Source organism: Neospora caninum, chromosome VIII, assembly GCF_000208865.1.
Source record: "Neospora caninum Liverpool complete genome, chromosome VIII".
Taxonomy (NCBI): Eukaryota; Apicomplexa; class Conoidasida; order Eucoccidiorida; family Sarcocystidae; genus Neospora; species Neospora caninum.
In genome coordinates this window covers 1,634,895-1,655,872 of record NC_018395.1, presented here as the reverse complement: position 1 = coordinate 1,655,872, position 20,978 = coordinate 1,634,895, and the positions used below count along the sequence as shown (strand labels likewise).

The 20,978-nt window shown below is 58.8% G+C and overlaps 2 protein-coding genes across 2 annotated transcripts; one reads left to right on the top strand and one right to left on the bottom strand.

Moving 5' to 3' along the window:
* Window positions 1-2,628: 2,628 nt before the first annotated feature.
* NCLIV_032020 (conserved hypothetical protein) lies at window positions 2,629-5,573 on the top strand (the record flags this gene model as incomplete). Its single annotated transcript, XM_003883398.1, has 2 exons — window positions 2,629-4,617; window positions 5,016-5,573. The coding sequence occupies 2 exons, from the start codon at window positions 2,629-2,631 to the stop codon at window positions 5,571-5,573; spliced, it is 2,547 nt and encodes an 848-aa protein (XP_003883447.1).
* A 2,461-nt stretch (window positions 5,574-8,034) lies between these two features.
* On the bottom strand, window positions 8,035-20,610 carry NCLIV_032010 (putative protein phosphatase 2C; the record flags this gene model as incomplete). Its single annotated transcript, XM_003883397.1, has 3 exons — window positions 8,035-18,670; window positions 19,397-19,415; window positions 19,827-20,610. 3 exons carry the CDS (start codon window positions 20,608-20,610, stop codon window positions 8,035-8,037), a joined length of 11,439 nt encoding a protein of 3,812 aa, XP_003883446.1.
* Between the last annotated feature and the right edge of the window lie 368 nt (window positions 20,611-20,978).

Sequence of the window (20,978 nt, the reverse complement as noted above, 5' to 3'; positions counted from 1 at the left end):
AAACTGCTCAGAGCAAGACCAGCCGCAGCAGTGAGCTCACACCGACTGAATGCGGAACCGTTGGGATGCGTGTTCTGTGACACGAACATGCAAACTCACACGAGCATGCAAACTCAAATACAGCAAGACTGCTGAACAGATACGGGACAACGCCACAAACTCAGATTGCAGTGAGGGGCACTGGACCTTCCCCAACCAGACTTGGGGATTCACTTGACGCTGTGTGACTGTGACGCACGTTGCTTCCGGGCAAGTCCAAACCGCTTCTTCCCGAGAGTTACGCTCATGAGCTTGCCTATGTAAGTGTCCGTCCTTGCAAGCCGTATCGCCTCTGTGGCCGCGGAGCTCAAGCTCTTTACACCAGTTTTCTCCCGGAGAGAGAGATAATGACAGACGTGGCAAGACTTGTTTTCTGCAGCTTCACACACGACTTCGACTTTTCGACCGCCAATATATACCGGCACAAAGAACTTACCTTATCTTGAGAACAAAGCCGGCACAAAGAGCACCTCTTGCCCCTTTTTCTCCTGCTCCTATGTATGTTCTCAACTTCTTACCACTAGCTGTGATCATTTGTACAGAGACAATATCTACCACAACGATTGCGCCCGGCGAGGCCTAGGAGCAACGCATTCGTCCTCTCAATTTAGAGCGACCTGACCCTACTCGTACACGATCCCATAGCGGATGCTGAGTCCTGGTATCCATGCTGACCCTTTCTCGTAACCCTAGAGAGACCACAGCGTTTCTTTAAGTTGCCAGCGTCTACGGAGAACCCTTACTAGTGCTTCAGAATGTGACCGCGACCTTTTTGCTGCACGCGGAGCATGAAGAGCGAGAGCAACGAAACAGTTTGACAAGTCAGAATAGCCACTCTTCCCACCCTAATTCTTATTGCATTCTCTCCCGAAGGAACTTTGTCTTCCTGACGAAAAGGAAAAAAAAGAAGGCTTATTCACAACTAAAATCGCCGACACCATGAGGTTCATGTCCTCGCTGCCTAGCCGGGGTGGGTCGGTGTCGCCAGGACTTTTGTAGCGGCGGCCCGTTCAGGGTGCGACTGGAAGGAATCTCACCGTCGCTCCCTTCTCAAGAGGTTGACAGAGCGTTTAATTGAAAAGTAAGCTCCCAGTCCATTTGATTTTTTTTTGTTTCCCGCATGCGGGCACTTTTTTACCGTTTAATTTCCCGGTCACACAAGAAGTGTCTTTTCCAATGAGCGACGCTTGTCTTGAGTAAACGCGGCATTAAAAAGCTGGCGTGTCTTCATGCAATGCATTCTCAACATCAACATGGGCTCTAGCGCCTTTGCGCCGTTTTTCCTAGGTGCGGTTCCCCGTGAGTTTTCTTTCTGAGTTTTGGCGGAACATGGGGTCTCCTTTGTTTCCTCCCCCCCTTCGGGGGATTTCCGGCCAAAGCTCCCCCAGAAAACCTCCCGTTCCTTCGGACGCAAACCTGCCGCCACCGCTCTGTGCTCCCTCGAGTCCAGTGGACCTGACCGCCCCACGGTCACGGCTTCTTTCTCGGTCGTTGCCGCGTGTTTCCAGTTCATTCTCTCGCTCTCAGTCTTCCGCCTCCTCTCCCAGAATCTCCGTTCGTCCCACTTGCTCTGTTGTTTCTTCTGCCGATTCTTCACTCGATTCGACCTGCCGGAGTTCGTGGGCACCCTGTTTTAGTCTCAAACCTTCGTTTAGAAGCTCCATATGGCTTTCCCTCCGTACTGCACTTTGTTTCCTGTATCTCTGGTTTTCGTCCGCCTTCCTCGCTAGAGAACACCTTCCTGTAGAGCAGTCGGCTGATAAGGCCGGCGCTAGCAACCAGGTTGCTGCGGCGTTTGCCACACTAGTAGCTGCTCGACAGCCACTAAATGCAGGCCTGACAGAAGAGGCGAAGATTGGTGTGTATGAACCACGGAAAACCTCTCGAGAGGTGGAAAGGAATGACGGACGGAACGGCGTCGTCCCTCCCGCGGAGACGCAAGATGTCCCGGAGAAACTCACTCGCGGTAACGACGGTGTGACACCACCACCACACCAATCTCCACGACCAAGTGCTGCTCACGAGTTAGACTTGCGCCGCGATCGTATGCCTTCCTCTTCTGGAAACTGGGACAGCAGGTCTACTGCCTTCTCCTTTCTGGTTTCGCCTGCCGTCCATCCCTCAAGGCAGCCTGGGCTCCTGTTGCCACACTCGTCATTAAACAGCCTTTCTTCTCCTTCAACAGACTCTTCCGTTTCGTCGTCTCTGTCTTCTTCTCCGTCGTTTTCTTCGTTTGACTCGTCTCTCTCTTCCGCTCTGTCTTCACCTCCCGGTTCGTCTCCTGTATCTGCCCCTGTCGCTACGTCTCCTTCCTCGGGGGTGTCTTCGCCATATTCCCTCTCGCCGTGCGAGTTCTCTTCTCCCCAGGAGTTTGGTTTCCTGGAGACAGCGGACTTGCTTTCTCAAAAGCAGTCCGTTCCACGCGCCTGTGCGTATGCAAAATGCAAGTCGGGATTCTTTACGCCGCGGCCGGCCAACGACCCAAACACGTGTTACACTCTTTCAGAGTGTTCTCAGTGTCGCGTTCACCCGGAAAGCCACGCCGATCTCTGCAGCCAAGTGGAAGAGAGGAACGGCTTGCTCGTGCTGATGAAGTCTTCGCTCACTCCCTCGCCGAATCCGACGACGCCCTTCCGCTACAAGGCTATGAGTGCCCGAGACATCTCTCGGCTGCGCGAGTCCAAGGGCAAAGCCGCAGTTGGAGGAGGCGCAGAAGGCGCTTACGATGACGCAGGGGGCCAGGAGGAGGGAGACGAGGGGGAAGGCCTCGACGGGGCGCCCTACGACGGGGACGGCGAAGATAACTGGGGAGGATCTGGAGAAGGCTTTCTTCAGATGCGAAGCTGGGAAGGCAGAACAACGGGCGCCTCTGAGCCGGCAAGGAACGCCGGAGGGTGGCGGCGTTCTACCGGGAACACAGAAAAGTTCGGCAAAGACTCGCCTGTTACCACGGCGGCTCGGGCTCAGGAAATACGCAGGATGCCTGACTCTCGGCTTGTCAGCTTCCTCGAACAGATGCGACAGCAGAGGCGAGCAAGAAAGGCTCCGGGCGGGCAATCTGCCCACAATTCTCCCTCATCTCACACACGCTTTTCCGCGGCTTCAGGCGCCTCTCCATCTTCTTCCTCTCCTTCCCCGTCTTCCGCTCTTCCACTGCCTCTCTCTTCCTTTTCGTTTCTGAGCGCCATGGCGCCCTCCTGGGACAACGAGTATGGAGAAGGCGACGACTACGGAGAGGGCGATCAAGCGTCGATGCTGGGAGAGTACGACGACAACGAAGGGGAGGGTGAAGGGTACGGCGGCGGGGCGTACGGCGGCGGCGGGGCGTACGGCGGCGGCGGGTCTCGAGCGAAGTCAGGAAAACCGGTTTTCTTGAAGTTTGACGAGACGCGCGTGTACCGCATTGTGCCGAACTCCCTGCTGGGCGACGTCGGCCGCTGTGCGACGGACTCGAAGAACTACATGCGCCTTCAAGTGACCATGGCGCTACAGCCACGCCGCTTCCGCCTCAGTTTAGCCGCAGCCAAGAGGCTCATGGGCTTGAGGGCTGCGAAGCCGACGCCGAGGAGCACTCCCGGAGAGGGAGGATACGTGGAAGATGACGACTACGACACACCGGGACACGACCAGTTCCAAGGCTTCGTTCAGCTCGGGAGGGACACCCGAGAGCGGCCCGTAGAGACGGCGGGAAACGACGAGCGGGAAACAGAGAGCCGCGAACAAGAAATCTACAAGCAGGGGCTGGACGTTCGGCCACGTGGACGGGAGATTTTGAGAGAAGCAGCAGAAGAAAGAGGCGACGGTCGCGGCCCACACAGCGAACAAACTCTCGGCGCCGTTTTCCCCGGTACCGCCGAACCGAGCAAAGAAGAAGGGAGTGGACCAGACCTGGGGGGTGGCCGCAGCACGGCTGGGGGATCCCGTCTCTCGACGATTTTCCGGTCCGAAGGTCTTGGAAGCGAGGCGCGCCAGGCCTTGTCTTTTGTTCAGAGTAAAAACTCCGAATACGGCGATGACGACGGGTATGACGAGGACGACAGCGAAGGCAGAGGTCTTGGGAAGAAGGTAAAAGGTTTCTTTGGAGGCATGAAGCGGATGTTTTCGCGCAAAAAGGGTAACGATGAGGACGACAGTGAGGACGGTGGTGACACCACAGACTACGACACCGACGAATACCCGCCTGATCATGAAGGCGACGCACCGCCGTCGCCAAGGGGGAAGAAGTCGGGCGGCATTATAAGCAAGAAGATCCGCGGAATCTTTAGAAGCAAGAGCCCGGAAGAGAAACGGTACAAGAAAGAGACGAAGAAGGCGAAGCGGGGGATCCGGCGGATTTCGCGCGTGGGCATCGATATCGCCTTTCAGTCGCCCGCCGTCAAAAAGTGTGGAAAGTCTCTCACGTGGTCCGCGACCTTTCCAGCCTCCAAAATTCTTCACTCGACCTTCTTCCTTCTTGCGCGACAGGGAGAGGTTGGAGGCCAACTCTCTGCCTTCATCAATTCAGGATTCACGGTCACTATCAAATGCAAGACGAAAGGCGGCTGCATGATGAACGAAGTTCCCGTCTCTTGCGCGCTGGTAGGCACCTCCACATTGTTTGTCACGTTCACCTTTTTTTCAATTTCTTGCGCCCGGGGCCACTGCCCTCGTCCACTTCTTCCTGTCCTTCTTCCTGGCGCTTTGTCTTTGTCTCTCTCGTGCACGCTGTGCGTCTTTCGCGCGCAAGTGCTCTCACGCTTTCGTTTCTTCCCGCGGCCTCTCTCTGGCCTAGACCCACCGACCTTCTCCCCTTCGCGTGGTCCAACCCCCGTTCTCTCCTCTGTTCCCTCCTCTCTTTTTCCCCTCCTCCCCCTGGCTCATCGCACACCCTCTCGTCCCACGGGTTTCTGGACCTCAAGCGCGGTTTTCTCTTTTCCAGTTCCTCTGTCACTCTCCGGCTTCGCTGTCGCTGCGTGTGTTGCTGCGTCTCGGCGTAGGTCTCGTGCGTGAAGGCGACGCACATCTCGACGGAGGCGATCGAAGAGGCCAAGAAGAGGGCGACAGACGTGGCGGAGCACAACCTCAAGCTTGCTCAGCACTCCGCGCTGATGCTGAGCCCCGCAGAACGGGCTCAGCGGGCGGCGGAGTACGAGCGAAAGATCCAAGAGAAGCAGCAGGAGATCGAGGCGGGCAACCTCACGCAGCAGCAAATGTTGACTGCTCAGCAACAGCACTTCTTCTTGCAACAACAACTCGCGGCGATCTCTTCTGCTCAGACCCCGCTCGATCCGATGCAGATGAAACTTCTCGCAGCAGTTGACGGCACAGACGCCCAGGCGGGCACGACGATGCAGGAGGCAGTCGCGGGTGCCGCAGATGGGCACACGCTGCCTCTGCTGCAACAGATGGTCGCCCTCGATCCGAGGGGAGGCGGCGGAGGCCGACTCATGACTGGAGGCGCGATTGCTGCCTTGGCGATCCTAGGCGCCCTCGGAGCGCTGGTGGTAGGCGTTGCAGCCTTCAAGTACTTTGGCAACAGACGTCGGCGCTGGTGAGGGGAGAGAGCGCCCGCGGGAGCGCCAGGACGAACCTTTTCGGAAGACCAGCGACGCGCAAAAGACGCGGGAGACGCCGCGAACAGAAGAGGCAGGCTAGTGTGCGGAATTGTGCGTATTCACTGAGAAACGCTTTGTGGTTTCGGCGTGCGGCGTGTCTCAGCAAGCCCAGGAGAAAACTCGGATCGCTTCAGTGACATGGGAATGCGGAGGACACGGGTGCGAGATCGATGTGAATGCTCTGCGAAACGAGTATTAGGTCGCTGCATGCAAATATGCGGAAGGGGGGACCAGACAAAGAGAGCGGGGGAGGTCCGGATCGAGAAGAGAACGAGAAAAGAGTAGACGAGCAGGTAGACGGGAACATCGGTCGCTTCAGAGGGTTTAGAAGGAAGAGGAACGTAACATCGGAGCGACGAAAACGAATCAGGGAACGTAGGTATACGTATGTGTAAAGAACTGCGTGGAGTTGCGTGTGGTCCTGATTTCTGGCGCCTCTGAGGTCAGGGGAGGGACGAAAAGGCGGCGCGCGCCCAGCCGAACACCGCTACACCCTCATTCATCATCTCGGTGTCGAGGCCATCGCTGGCGACGCCTCAGATCCGAAGCGACTCGTGCCATCCGGGATCGCACCTGAGGGCGAGGAAAGACGAAAGGACAACGATCCTTCCCGGCGAAACGGGAAGCTTGTCCCGTTTCTTTCCCTTTAGCGACTTGTCGCCATCTTCGATCTGTGGACGCCGTTGACTCGCGTCTTCCCCGTGCTGCCTCTTCTCAGGTCAGCATTTTTCCATCGACGTTTGGCATCGCCTGAGAGGTCTTCCTCGTGTGTCGGTGCCTCGCGTTGTCCTTTCACGTGTCAGTGCGTCTTCTCTGTCTCTCGGTGTTTTCTCATCTTTGAATTTGTTTCCGTCCCTTCTGAGTACCACGACGGAGCAGAAAAAACCTCGATGTGAAAACGCCGTACACACGAGACTTCGCGTGGGCGGCTCTGCACCCGGCGTTCGCTCCAACGCTCACTTTCGACAAGAAGAGGCACTGCAGCAATTTACAGCAATTTTAGGAAGAACAAGGAATAGCTACTCAGCTGCCAGTCAGTAGTCGGCGCCTACGTGCTGGGAGTACGGGGGAAAAAATACATCAGCACTACACACTTCCTTCTGTGTCGCTCGCACACGCGGATAGGTTTCTGAGGAGAAAACACGCGTGCAGAAAACACGTCTGGACAGTGGAGAAACTGCCAGTTTTCGCCTCCCTGATTTTTTACTATAAGGAGGCAAGCTCGAGGCTTCACTCCAGGTGCCCCTGAACAGATGCATTTTCTTTTACTTTTTGTCAAAATCAGGATGACCCCTCCCCGCATCTCTACCCGAATGGAACTCTGGCCGGCAGTCGTGATCGATCTCGCCGTCGACCGACGTGGCTTGGCATACCTCTTTAGCGTACTCCTGCGCTTTGTATCTGCATGCAGACATGCATGTGCATCTATTTAAAAGCGGACAGAGGCCGCGCGGTAGAGGAGCGCAGAGGTGGAAAGTGGAACCAAATGTCTTGTACTCTTCAGCACACGCGTGAACATCAACCGCGTTTGACGCTGACCCCTCTCGGAGGCCTGCGTGTGGAGGAGTGAACGTCGACGCTGAAAAAAACGTGGACCCGCCTCAAGCATGCGACCAAGACACATCCAAGGCTTCTCGCACACAGAGTGCAAGAAAAACTGAAAAAACGCGTTTTCACTTCCTCCGTAGAAAGGATTCACGGACAAGAAATTGAGTGCCGCTCTCTTTGGAGCGTGCATGCACAAGGCGAACAACGGATAAAACCTATATACCGATACATCTGTACATGCCCAGGTAGATATAGATTCACATCAACAGACGCACATATATATATATATATATATATATATTCATATATATATATATATATATATATATATATATATATTCAAGTATGTCCACACTTGCTGGGGGCCTGGCTGTTTTCTTCGGTGATGTGCTTGCATGGCCACCAAACCACCTCAGGCGTTCCTTTTCGATTTACAGGAAAGAATGACGGGACAACGTTTCAAAAAGCCCCGTTGTCCAGAAAACGCATTCGTCGAAACTGCACGACCCATGACACAACGCACTTGTCCCTATACCTGAGAAGTGTCGGAGGAGCTCGAGAACGCGCACCCGATTGCGGGCAGCACATTTATAAATATGTATGTATCTGATGCCGATGGGTGTTTCCACACATACCCAAACACGCGTGGAGAGGTCTCAAATGTTGTTCCTGTGTGTTTTGAAGTGTGTCTCTATACATGTCCTTATCCAAATGCGGATGCCGAGCCCTATTGAGCAACGGCCATTGTTCCATCTCCAAGCACTCTCTCTCTTCCAGGAGTCACGTCGCCGTCAGCGACTTTTTGGAACCTCCCGTGTTTCGTTCGTGGTCTTCGGAGAGGGCCCTTGTCTGTTTATGGCGTTCCCCTCCCCACGTTGGGCGAGAAAACCACTAGAATCGCGGTGACATTATCCCGGCTTTTGCGTTCGTGGATGGCCTCTCTCACGAGCTCCGCGACGACGCGCTGCGGGTCTTGCTCGTAGGGCGGCATTGTACTAAGGCGGCTTCGAATAAACGCGACAGCTTCGTCGCTGGTGAAAACATCAAACAGGCCGTCGCATGCAAGCAGGAGAAACTCGTCGCTGGGCGAGAGCCCGACCCGCCGGATTTCCGGCGCAGCTATCACCAGCGGCTTCCGGAAGAATTTCTGTCTCTCGCGCTTGTCGCGCGGGAGAGCCTTCGCTTCTGCGCTCTTGCGCGCTGCGTCCTCCTCTGGTTGGCTCGCGGCCTGCTCCTGTTCCCTCAGGAAAAAAGGTGCATGCGGAGCCGGGGGAATCCCAGAACAGAAGTGTTGCCCGTGCTTGCTGCCGAGGTAAATCCGTTTCCCGGCTGCTTGGAAAAAAACGGGGGCGTCGGCGGCTCCGCTCTCTTCTGGTGCACCCGCGGGTTTTCTCGCGCGTTCGTCCTCGCGAGTGTCTCCCTCCTCGTCCCCACAGAAGTTCGCGCGCGTCCTGCGTCCGGTCGCCTGGCACTGTGCGGTCGCCTGTGCCGCGCGCGGCGTCACCTCTTCCTCCTCGTACAAGCTTCCCTTGTATTCGAGGTCGCCGAACGCGCGACTCACGGCGAGGCGGCCGAGGACGCGCTTGCCGCGGATGAATCCGCCCGCCTGCAGAATCCGCTTGCCTTCGTCTTTCCTGTGCGGTTTGTGGTCGGAAGAGAGATCGAGGGCCCGGCCGGCGCGCGACAAGACTGCGCGCGCGTCTCCGCAGTTCGCGCACCAGACTGCCCCGCCGACGACGACGACGACGACCGACGCGCATCCGGACGAAGCGATGCGAGGCCGCACGGCCGCCGGGTTCAGGAACAGGTGCGGCGTCGGCGTGGCATTCGGCTCAGCGGCCCCTGGCGCATGCCGAGGGGTGGAGAGAGAGCGAGGCGCGCCGGTGACGGCCTGACTCGTCTCAAGACCGCTGTTCCCGCCGTGCAAGGCCGACACGTGCGCCGATCGGCTGCCGTTGCGTTGGCGGCGAAGGTACGCGGCGTCTGTGAGGAGAAAGGCGAAGTAGAGGGCTCGGAAGATGTGGAAGTTTAGACGCGGGGAGAGGTCGAGTCGGCCACACAAGTTCTCGAGTTGGTGGCGGAACGCAAGGTGTAAATGACGCTTCACGAACTCGGCGCAGTCTCGGCCGCCGTGGCCGTCGTAGACGCCGAAGAACGAGCACGAGAAGGCGTCGCTGACGCCTAAATCTTGAATGACGATTTCTTCGTCCTCCATCGTGGGCCGCAGCCCGCGCTCACTCTTGCAGCCTACGTTGAAGCGGAGAAACGCGAGGTCGAGACTTCCGAGACGAAAGGTCGCGTCTGGCCGCAGGGAGAGCGGCGCGGCAGGATGCAGAGACACAAAGCTCTCGGCTGCTCGAAAGGTCTTTGGAACGACTCCGGGAGAGCCCCGGGCCGTGGAAGCCAGCTGAAACGTCCCGTCGAGAAAAAGCACCAGAACGCCCTCCCGCGGCGGCGGATTCGACCCGCCGAGAGAAGAGAGACATGCAGGCGGAGGCGGAACGCACGCGGAACGCGCGGAGACAGGTGAGCACGAGGCAGGCGGCGACATGCAGGAAGGTGGAAAGAAGGGAGACGGAGGCGACTTTGACAGGAAAGGAGAGGGCGGGGAAAGCGACGGCGACGTGGTGCCGGCAGAACGAGAAGAGGACAGAGACGCGGCGGAACGAGAAGAGGACAGAGGAGAGGCAGAGGGCGATAAAGCCGAAGACGCGGCAGCAGAAAGAAGAGGAGACGGAGCGAGACGGGGTTGCACCGGAAGAGACTCAGATTGCCAGGTCGGAGTCGCTTCTTCAAAGAGGACGTCTTCGCGAGTGCCGGCCAGGAGAGACGCATGCAGTTCGCCTTCGCGCGGAGCGCCGGAGGGGTCAACAACAGAAGCAAGACTGAGAGAAGATGAAAATGGAGAAGGAGCGTGCGCAGGGAGAGCGGCCACACCAGCAGGGGAACCAATGGAGAACTCGGGACCGACAGGAGGGCGAGCGGACAGCGTCAGGCCACTTGCAGCAACGGGGACGAAAATGACGGGTCGGTCCTGACGAGGATGACGAAGAAGATGCTGCATTGCTTTGTACAAAACGACCGCATCGTCTTCTTCCCCGAACAGAAACGACGCAAAGTCGTCGTTCTTATTCTCCGTCTTGCCCCCTGCCGCTCTCGCCGCCGGGCCCGGCGACATCGCTCGCGTCCCGTCCCTTCCGACCGCGGTCGCGCTTTGGGCGAGACCGGCCCCGCCCACGACTGGAGCCCGACCAGGGCCGGCGGGCGAGCTGTCCCCACTTCGTTGTTTCTTCTGGAGTTCCCAGCACGGGAGACTCGGCTGCTGGGCCCCGTCCTTCGCAGCCGCCAGCGAGGGTGCGGAGAACGCCTCATTTGCCACATTCCGCTTCTTGAAGACGGACCTGAAGTCGCTGCTGACTTCTCGCCGAGTACTGGAAAGAGCCCGTCTGCCATCCGCAAGCCTCCTGCATCCGCCGCCCCCGAGGCAACGTGGTGTGCTGTAACTGGGACTGCTGCTCCTGCACGGTGTATCCTCCGTCTTGCCACTCTTCCCCTCGTTTTCAGCCAGCTTTCTCTGGCTTTCAGCGGCGGCAGCCGTCCCGCCACGATCTGTCTTCCCCGCAGGACTCGGGATAGGCCTGATGAGAGCGCCACCGATGCTCCGGCGCTTCCCCAGTCGACGGATGGGACTCCGCAGGCCTGACGGACTGCAAAGAGCGCGAAACGTTGCCGAGCAGAAGGCCTTGGGCAAGGTGGTGGAAAGGGTACTGTGAACGAAGCTGGAGTCGACTTCAAGATCCGCCTTCGGCGCGCGAGACTCCTGTGTACTTTCCAAAAGGCGACTCGAGAACGGATTCGATGCCTCATTCACCGCCTGGCCACTCCGCGCCTCTCCACCTTTGTGAGCGCTAGGGCTCCTTGCCTCCGCATTTTGATGCCTCACGTCCGTTTTAGCCCCTACTCCGGTCGCGATATCTGAATCTCCGCCGGCGCACGCATGCCTGTCGTGGGAGACGCCGCTACTGCTCCTTCCACCATGAATGCTCCTACCAGGGGCGGGACGCCTCTTCTGATCTGCGGCGAATTTCCCAAGGCCCTCGGCAGTTAGCCTGGAATCATCGTCCGAGCAGACACTGTTCGCCCTCTGCTGGCGGTTGCTGATCGCCGATGAAAGGCGGGGGCTGCGGCCCCCACTGCCAGGGCCAGGCTCAACGCGATGAAGACGCGGGTCACCTGCAAAAGAGCCTCGAGGCTTTACCGGCGGACCGAGACCAGCCAACTCGCTTTGTGCGCCCGCGGCGACAACGCCTCCGCATGCTCCTTCACTTTGGAGAGGCGCCTCGGAAGGCGAGCGATGCGTAAACTCCCGCAGAGCTGTCTCGTCCCCTTTTCCAGCATCCCCTTCTTCGGATGTGTCACGCTTTCTCGTCTCTTCGGCTCTCGTAGCCAGCACCTTGATCGCCCTGTCTTCCCCAGAATCCTCAGTCTGCGTCTGAAGAGACTGGGAGGGGGCGGGAAAGCTGTCGAGACGAAGAGACAAAGCGAGATGAAAAGAGGAGAAAGGCACGCAAGAGGAAGAAGACGGAGGGGAGGATGAGGAAGAAGAAGACGGAGAAGCGGCGAAGAGCGAGAGCTCGCAACCGTCTTGAAGACGCGAGTCGACAGTAGGAGGAAGGGGGGATTGCAAGCTCGAGGTAGAGCTCTCTGGCAGTCCGCGTCTCTCGTCTCCTGCTTCTGCCGAAATCGGCCGTTCTTCCTCCCCCTTCTGGAACTCTTCCCCGTCTTCTCCGCCCGCTCCTCGATTTCCACTGTCGACTTCCTTGCCTTGCTTCTGGCCGTTGTTCGTGTCTTGTCGCTGTTGGCATGGTTGGCCCTTTTCCAGGTCAGCACTTTCGTCTTCACTTCTTCTCGTTTCTGCGTCTTCCGTCGCTTCACGGATCTGTCGGTTGTCTCCACATCTTTTCGCCTCCGCTCCCCGAGCCTCTTCGGTTCCTTCCCTTCTGCCTTCTCTATGGCATTCGCCTTTCCCCGCAGTTCTTCGTCGGGCTACTTGGAATGCAGGGACAGAAATGCCGACAGGAGGGTGGCAGAGAAACTCGGTGTCCCCCGTCGATGCACACGCAGCGTTTTCTTCCGAGTCGCCGTCCTCCCCTGCCGTTTCCTCTCTGTCTGTGTCGGATTCGCGTTTTTCGTCCTTTGCCGTGACTTGTCTCGCGTCTGTTCCCGCTTCGTCAGCAAGAAATTCGAGAGTTGGACGCCGCGAGGACGCAAAAAAACCCGGCTTCGTCGCCCCCTCTCCGTCGCCCCTGCCTGCTCCACGTCTCCGACATTCGTCCGCCTGGTCGTCGCGCGCAGACCGCATGCACCCCGACGAAGAAGACACGAAGGCCGAGAAAGAACAGGAAGGCAAACGCGAAGGACGAGACGAAGCTGCAAACGTGGCGGTATCCAAACCTTCTGAGGCCTGTGGCGAGGAGAAACGGCCGAGCACTCTGGGAACAGGGGTCGCGTCTGCATGCGTTCGCCTTTCCCGTTCTATCAAGCCTGTGCGACAAAGGTGGGTACCGACAAAGGTAGCGTCTGCGTTCCTTTCCTCCCTTCCTTCTTCTGCGACATCGGTGTCGCGCCACAGCGCCTCGAGATGAAGTGACGAGACACCCTGACCCTTGTCCTCGGTGCGGCTGTGTCCACTTCTCCCAACTCCTGCATCCGCTTCTCGCGGGTCCTCACTTTCGTATGCACCTTTTCCAGCTTCTTGTCTCCAGTGCGTTCCTCTCGTTGCCTCTTCTCTTTGGTGGCTGCTTTCTGACTCCGGCGCGCTGGGGCCGTCCGCTGTGGGTCGGCTCCGTCGCGTGCATGCGCCTCCTAGGCTGGGCAGCCTGCAGTCTCCTCCCTGACCGTCTCCACCGAGCCTGAACGTCTCTCCGAGGACGCCGAGAGAGACGCCGTTGCATCCATGAAGCGGAGAAGAACGAGGAAGAGAAGAGAGAGACACGGCAGAAGGGAACGGCGAAGTCGGGAGGAAAGCCAAAGAGCTAGGCAGGACGGAATACAAGTCGCGAGCGTGGACACTGCGCGGCCGTGCTCCTCTGCCGCTGCTTCCGATTCTGCCATCTTCGTACAGATTGAGCATCTCCGATGGAATGGTTCCGTCTTCTTCATCTGTACACGCACGGTTTCTCTCTTCAACTTCGTGATCCGTCTGTTCTTCGCTGCGGGCCAGCGTCCGTTCTCTCTCTGCGTCTTCGTTGTCTCTGCCATGCTCCTCAGGGTCCCCTTCTTCGGGCAGATTCCTTTCCACGTGCGTCTTCGACACCTCGCCAGACACTGATCCCGCACACGTCTCGGAGTTCTTCATCGCCTCTTCGCCACTTTCCTCGCGACTGCTCTGTTCCCTTCCTGCTTCCCCCCGACTTTGTCGCCGTTCCTCTCTTCCACGCTGCTCCTGCGTCTCTCCGTCCTCCCCACCGTTCGGAGTTTCTTCCTCCCCGGCCTTCTCTTCGGCCTCGTCTCGCCCCGACGCGCGCTTCCTCCTCTTCTCGTCGTCTCGCCTGTCTTGCAGGGAAGAAAGGAGTCGCCGCTTCTCTTTTTTCCCGTTCTCTTCAGATGCGAGACTTGCGCGCGGAGACGAGGAAGAGGCCGAGCCGCTCGCACTCGTGGAAAGAAGGGCGGGAGAGACGAGGAACCGCGGGAAAGCAGAGCGACGAAGCGGAGACTGGAGTGCAGGAAGAGGAGACGCGTCCAGAGAAGCCGGAGACAGAGACGGTGAGGAAGAGAAGGGTGAAGAGACAAAACGACGGAGAGGGGTCCACCCTGTCTTCCGCAGACGAGAAAAGAAAGGGTAGACGACGCTGGAGACGCGATCTTTGTCTTCGGGACCGACCTCCCCAATGTTCTCTGTTCCGAGTGAAGACGAGAGACAGGCGCAGGCCCTCCCGCTTTTCGTCCCGTCTCTTCTCATCACGAATCCCTTTCCTCTCTTGTTAGTGGCATTAGATGCGCCGCTCGCTTCTGCCTCACCAAGCCCCGCCTCAACTCCCGCGCTCTTCAGCACCGTTTGGCCTTCTTCCGACCCTGAGTCTGCCTCGCCGTCTTCTTTGTCTCTCTCGCTGTCGCGTCCCGCGATCGCGCGCCCTCCCTCTCTGCTCCCGTCCTTACCGCGTTCTCTGCCGACAGGCTCTGGGAGGGGCAGCGCCGCAGGGGAAGATCGCAGAAAAGAAAACGCGGGACCAGGTCTGCTCAGAGCGACGAGCCGAGAGGGGACAGAGGCCGGAGACGAAGACCGACGGGGCGCCGAAGAGACAGCGGGGAACGGAGACAGAGCAGCGCGAGATGCAGAAAAAGAAACAGACGCTCCACAAGCTAGAGAGACGGGGGATCTTTCGCTGGCTTCTCGGCCGGGGCCTATGTCGATCCGAGCCTCCATGCTATTCCTCACCCCTCCGTGTTCAGTCCTCCCACATTCCCGCCTCTCCGTCTCCTCTGTGCTTTGCCGCCGTTCCGGCGATTCGTCGTGCTCGGGCCTTCTCTCTCTGTCGCCTCGCCGACCTTCCGGCCAAAGAACAGACCCGACCGAAGAACCGGACAGGGGAGGCAACACGGCGGGAGAGCAGGAGACAGCTGACGGCGAGGAAGGGGACGAGGCGGAACAGGGATGACAGGAACGGCGTGTCTCTCCACGGCACGTTCCTTCGTTCCCTGCAGGCTCCGACTCACAGTTCTTCCTCTCGGCTGCCTCTTTCTTGCCGCGCTGTTCCGAAATCAGCGAGGCGGGAGGGCTCCCGTGCCACGTGACGTGCACCATTTGTCGCGATTCGTGTTCTTCTCGCCGCTCCCCTCCCTTTGCCACCGCGGCCGGACTTGCACCACCAGCGGCAGACGACGAGGGGCCTTCTTTCTCTTGGTCCGCCTCACGCTGGTCCAGATCGCCCGCCTCACGCTGGTCCAGATCGCCCGTCTCACGCTTGTCCAGATCGCCCGTCTCACGCTGGTCCAGATCGCCCGTCTCACGCTGGTCCAGATCGCCCGTCTCACGCTGGTCCAGATCGCCCGTCTCACGCTTGTCCAGATCGCCCGTCTCACGCTGGTCCAGATCGCCCGTCTCACGCTGGTCCAGATCGCCCGTCTCACGCTTGTCCAGATCGCCCGCCTCGTGCTGTTCTGCTGTCTGCCTCTCGCCTCTTGCATCTTTGTCCCCCTCTTCTCTGTCTCCACCTCTCTCCGCGTCTCCGCCTCTGCTCGACACAGGGGCGGCAGGCGCGGGAAGCGACTGCGAGTGAACGTTCTGCCCGTCCGCCTCTACCCTCGATCCAGGCTCGCCTGCCGCCTGCGCCTGTCGCATTCCGACGAAAGAGAGAAGGAAAGAAGAAGCGTCAGCTGGGAAGGGAAACGACACGCAGTGTGCCGTCGAGCCGAGACGGGAAGACGACGAAGCAGGTAGACGGAAAAGGGAGGACGAACACGGAGAAGAATGCGAGGGAAAAGGGCTGCTGAGTTCTTCTCTCCTTCGCTCTTGGCCACGAAAGGAAGCAGGCCGCGACGAACCGAGACCGGTAAGCACTTTGACCTTTTGTTCCCTTGTAGACAGACCATCCACGCGCACGCCGTTCGTCTCGCGTCCACTTAAGAGAGATGATGGCGGGCACGACGCGATTCCGCTCTTCCATAACAAAGAGGTGTGAAGAGAGACGGGGCGTCTGTGTCGTTGGGTACCGCTCTCGGGTGCGAAAAGCTTGTCTGCATGAGTGCACATCGCGTCACTTGCCTCGCTCTCTTTTTTCTCTGTTTTCTCTTCTTCCTCTGTTTTCTCTTCTTTCTTCTCGTCTGCACTGGTCCTAACTCTGTGGATGCCGTCGATGACACTGCTCTCGGTTCTCTCCTGGCCTTCGTCGCTGCGCTCTTCTCCCGCGTCTTCTCCGACCTCGGCCATCTTTCTGACTCCGCCTTCTTGATCGCCCTTTTGTGCGCGGCCTCGTTTTGTCTCCTCCCCTTCTCGGGTTGCAGCTTCGCTTCCAGTCCCGTCTCCGCTCTTCTGCGGCGGCCGGGGCCCCTTGGTCTCCGCGAGCCGCAAATGGGCCGTTGCGAGCTCGCGAAGCGTCGCTTCTTCCCTGTTTTTTGGTTCTTCGTAGATGGGTGGAAAGGGAGGGAGGCGCGCGCGCGATCGCGAGGCTACAGGCAGGTCGGAAGAAGACCAGGAAGGCGCTGAGCTCAGCGGACAGGAGGCCGAGGAGGCAGACAGAGAAAGAGAAGAGAGGAGGAAATCCCTTGTGCCCCGTGTAGGCGGCGCGACTCGTGAACACAAGAGAGCACGGGAGGAAGCACCGTTCGGCTCGGCCGAAGCTGAGGAAGTCGAAGGAGACAGCGGATCGGAAGAAAAACGAGCAGGTGATCTCCCAAGAGGATCTGTCTCGACACCCTGCAACTGAACTCTGCACAGTCGGGAAGAAGGCAACTGCTGGAAGGGTGGGGGCCGACGCGTCAGCGACTCATGTTGCACTGCAACGTCAGAGAGCGAAACGGAAGAAAGAAGAGGAACCGACGACTCTGGACACGCGACTCGCTCGAGGCTACCAGTTCTCCCAGCGTTCCTCTTCGCGTTTCCTGCTGCCCCACAGCCCTCCGTCTGTTCGTTTACCTCCTCTTGTTCTTCCTTTGTGTGGGCTTTTCGGTTCTTGCATAGCGCCCGCTCCTCTCCGTCTTCCTCCGCACCTTTTTCGCCGCCATTCTCTCCGAGGCTGGTCGGCGGCGCGCTTCTTCGCCCCGACGACACGGGGCCGACGCCAGGGAAAAGAGGGTCGAGGTCCACCGATTGCGCTCCCTTCCTGGAACCAGCGGAAACTGCATGCGGCACGAGTGTTTCCAGGAGGCGCTGCGTGTTCTCTGCGTCCGCAGTGAGAGGCAGCAGAGGGATTCTTGCGCCAGAGACGCCACACTCGTTCGTCTCCTGTGTCTCCTCGTGCTCCCTCGAAAGCTCGACACGCACCTGTAGAAGAATGCCTGTTTTGTCGGATACTCGCGCGTCACGAGCATTCTCAGTGTTCATCTCGTCAGCACGGGCGGAAAGAAGACATCCCTCTCTAAATGTTCGGGTCTTCGACGAATAGCTAGCAGGCTTCCCTGCACAGTCGCGACTCCCCGCCATCACGCCCTCATCCCCCTTCGTGTTCGGGTCGTCGCTGGACACACACTCTGTTGTCTCCTCTCTCCTTCTTTTGTTGTCGCTATCCCTGCGCTTCTCTCTCTTTGTCCCCGCACCCGCTGAGACCAACGAGGCCGCAGAAAACGAGTTGCCTTTCCCCACACTCGGTCTCTGTGGAGAAGATGCCTGGAGAGAGAGATTGGCCTTAGTCCTGCCAGAGAAGAGCGCACCTGTCGAAGCGGTCGCAGACCCTCGAGACAGAGACTGGGGCTTTCGTGCCGCGTCCGCGCGTTCTTCCCTTCTCATGTCGAACGGCCTCGGAGGCAGCGGGCTAAGAAAGGCAGAATACGAAGAGGCCGAAGAGCCGGGGGAGGGACAGAAGGTGGGGATCGGAGACGATTCGGAGGGACACGAAGGAGTGACACTGTGCGTGGAAGAGGGGGGTAGAGGCTGGACAGGAAACGATGAAAGCGAAGACGGAAGCAGGAGAGCACCCGTCCAAGACACCTGTCCTAGCAAGGCTCCAGAGGCGTCGTCGAAAACCAGCAAAGACCGACTCTTTATCTCAAGAGGCAGGTACTGAGGCAGCGTTCTGCATGCAAGCTTCCACTTGAGAAGATCCTCATAAGTCACTTCCTCTTCGTCTCCGGATTTCTGTTCTTCGTGCCGCACCGCCTCTGCTTCCGATTTTCCGCGCTGACAGAGCGCTGGCAAAAAATGCGACGGGCAGGCTTCCGAGGAGGCAGACCAGGGGACGCGCCCAGCAGGCGACGCACAACAGTCTCCTTCCACACTCGGTTTTTCCCTTGGCCCTGAAGAAGTAGCCCCGTGGGCTTTGGCGCTCCCCTTTCTTGTCTCGACGCTGTCGCCACATTCTCCGACTGCCCTGCCGCCTGTCCCTGGACCTTCGCGTCCAGACGCCTCCCGCTCTGCTCCGATTTCTCGGCGGTCCCTCGTGTCCCAGGGCGAGACGTCTGCTGGAAACTTTCCACTGCGGGAGGACTGACCCGTCGCAGAATGACGCCAGTCCTCTAAGCCCTCACGAGCAAGGTTCCTCGAGCCTAAAGGGAAGGGGCTGCGAGGAGTTGAAGCAGAAGCCGGGCGTGGAAGCGATGCAGGTGAAGGAATCGACGACGTCGCAGAAGCACGCAAAGACAGAAAGAGAGAAGAAAAGGGGAAAGCAGGAATGGAGACGGAAGCAGAGGCAGCCGACGGACAAGACGCAGGCGACGCAGACTCCGGCTCGACAGCCTGGCCGCAGTCTTGAGTGATCTTCCTTTTCCGGCGACAGGTACTCTGAAGGGACGCCAAGAGGCACGCCGGGCTCGCCTCGGCAAGCCGGTCTAAAGGGCTGTACATACACCGCGGGCAAAAGCCCCGGTTACGCCGGGAGTCAGAAGAAGGATCGGAAACACCGGCGGAAGAGAAAGACGCAGGAAACGAGTTTGTCTGCTCTCGCCGCCCCGTCCCCTGGAAGTGACAGGTATCTTCTCGCCTCGCACACAAAACAGGAGAGGAAGAAGATGGGCTCTCGCCGGTTGTGATCGGCTGTAGCGCCTTGTCCTGGTCTCTTGAGTGACACCGGATTCTTCCCGCGGAGGCCGGGAAATGTTGGAAAGACGCCGTCGAGGCCGACGAGCTACGCGAGAAAGGCGACTGTTCTTGTCTGCGCTCCAGAGAACAGCGGCACTGAAGTTGGAGCGCCCTTAAAATTCTGTCCCTCAAATGCGACAACTCAAAGGCCTTGAGGAATTCGTCGAAAGCATCCCACGGAGACAGCGGGCCGCCTCTGCAGAGTCTCAGCAGCGTCCCCTGAAACAACAGGAACTGACAGGGGACAGAGCGACTCGACGGCGCAGCAGGCAAAACGTTTCCTGGTTGGGTTAACTGCGGCGCGACGGAGAGGCAAGCTCGCTGCGTGCAGTCAGGCGAAGAATACGTCAGTATGGGGGAAGGAGAGGCGGAAGAATCAGTTGTCGGACTGTTTCCGCATGCAGACTGGCTTCTGCTGTGCAGCGGGGACGGAGCGGAGGCCTCGCAATCTGACAGAGAGCAGACTGGCGTCGGGCGGTCCCACCTGAGACGCGCCCACGTGCCTGAGGACAGAGAGACGAGGGAACTCGTGCGATGTTTTTGCGTGTGTCTGTGAAAATTCGAGTCGCTATGCCAGCGTGCATGCAGTGAAATATCGCCTTCGAAGAAGTGAACGTGACACAGCCAGGGAGGTGACAACGGTAGGCATTTAGGTCGCTGTAGATCTCTAGATGCCTGAGGATTGAGGGCCAGATGCAGCAGGCGCGTTTCGTCTGGAGACAGGAACACGAGAGCTCATAATTCTCAAACAGCTGAAACGGGAACCGCAGGTCCGGCCCCCGTTCACCCTGGCAGACTGTTCTTCTCTGACATGTTCCCCAGTGTTGCGCGAGTCTTGATCTCCACCTCGGCGAGGTGTTCCGACCCCCGCAAGAGTGTCCTTCGTTCCCCATAGAAGCTTCTCTCTCGCGTACCTGTCGCACTGTTGAGGTCGCGAAGCGCCAGCGAGTCTTCCCTGGGCCGGTCGCTGTCGCCTGTTTCCTCGAAAAGCTGGGCGTGAGCGGGGCTGAGCCCGGCATGCTCAATGTACATGGTCACTTCTCGACGGTCTCTTCGGCCTCCAAAAATGTCTCCTTTCTTTCCTTTGTTCAAATAGAAAAAGCGGCCTTCAAAGGGGCCACGGATGCAGCGTATCACCGCGCTGCGATGCGGCGTGCGGGGCAGCACAGCAGCAGCAGGTCCGTCAGGGACTGTTCCAGGGACGAACAGAGGGGCGAGCCGTGGGCGTGGCAAGACGGGGCGTCCCCGCCAGAGGTCGTCCTGTGTCTCAAGTCCCACATAGCGTTCGCGCACAGCCTTCCCCACGTCTTTTTGCCTTTCGCCAAACGGGTCTCGCTCCATTGAAGCCAGCACTCTTCTCTCACGCGCAAGACGCTGTCTCTCTGAAAGAGGAGGCTGTTCACGAGTCTCCGGCCGCGGCCGCTGTCTCCGCGACCCCCCGCGCGCACTTGCGGACCCTTCGAAAAAGCCGAGAGACTCCTCAGGCGTGCTTCCTCTCATCGCAGAACTGGTGCCACCCTCGACGCCTGCGCAGCTTCGGGCAAAAACACAAGGCGCGGGAAGAGTGCGCTTTCTTGGCCAGGTCACCGAGAGAGAAGAGGGAGGGTGACGAGAAGGCGACGCTGGGGACGGGGAGTCGCGGGTTGCTCCAGTCACGGAGACAGGAACCTCCGCCAGGGCTGACCCGAAGAACGTCATTTTGCCGGGCGCTCAAAATGTCGCGAGAGCGAGCAACCTACACGGTTAATGAAGACATGAGAAAAAGGAGAAAGGGGTTCGATGTTTTTGCCAGGAAGCGAGGCGTCGAAAAAAGAAGGCGGCGTATAAACCCAGAGGCCGTTCGAAGAACCGGTGGTACTGGTTAGGATCTTCGGGCTTTCCCCACACGGAGGCGTGCCAGAGGACCGTTGGACTTCCAGTCTCTCCATTTTCTTGAAAGAACCGAGGAGACGACCGGGAGAGGGAGGACGAAAGCGGGGAGACCAACGGGGGAACCGACCAGGCGGCAGGAGGAGGCGAAATCAACGCGGGTCACATTTTCGCTTCCGCACTTCATTTTTCTCCTC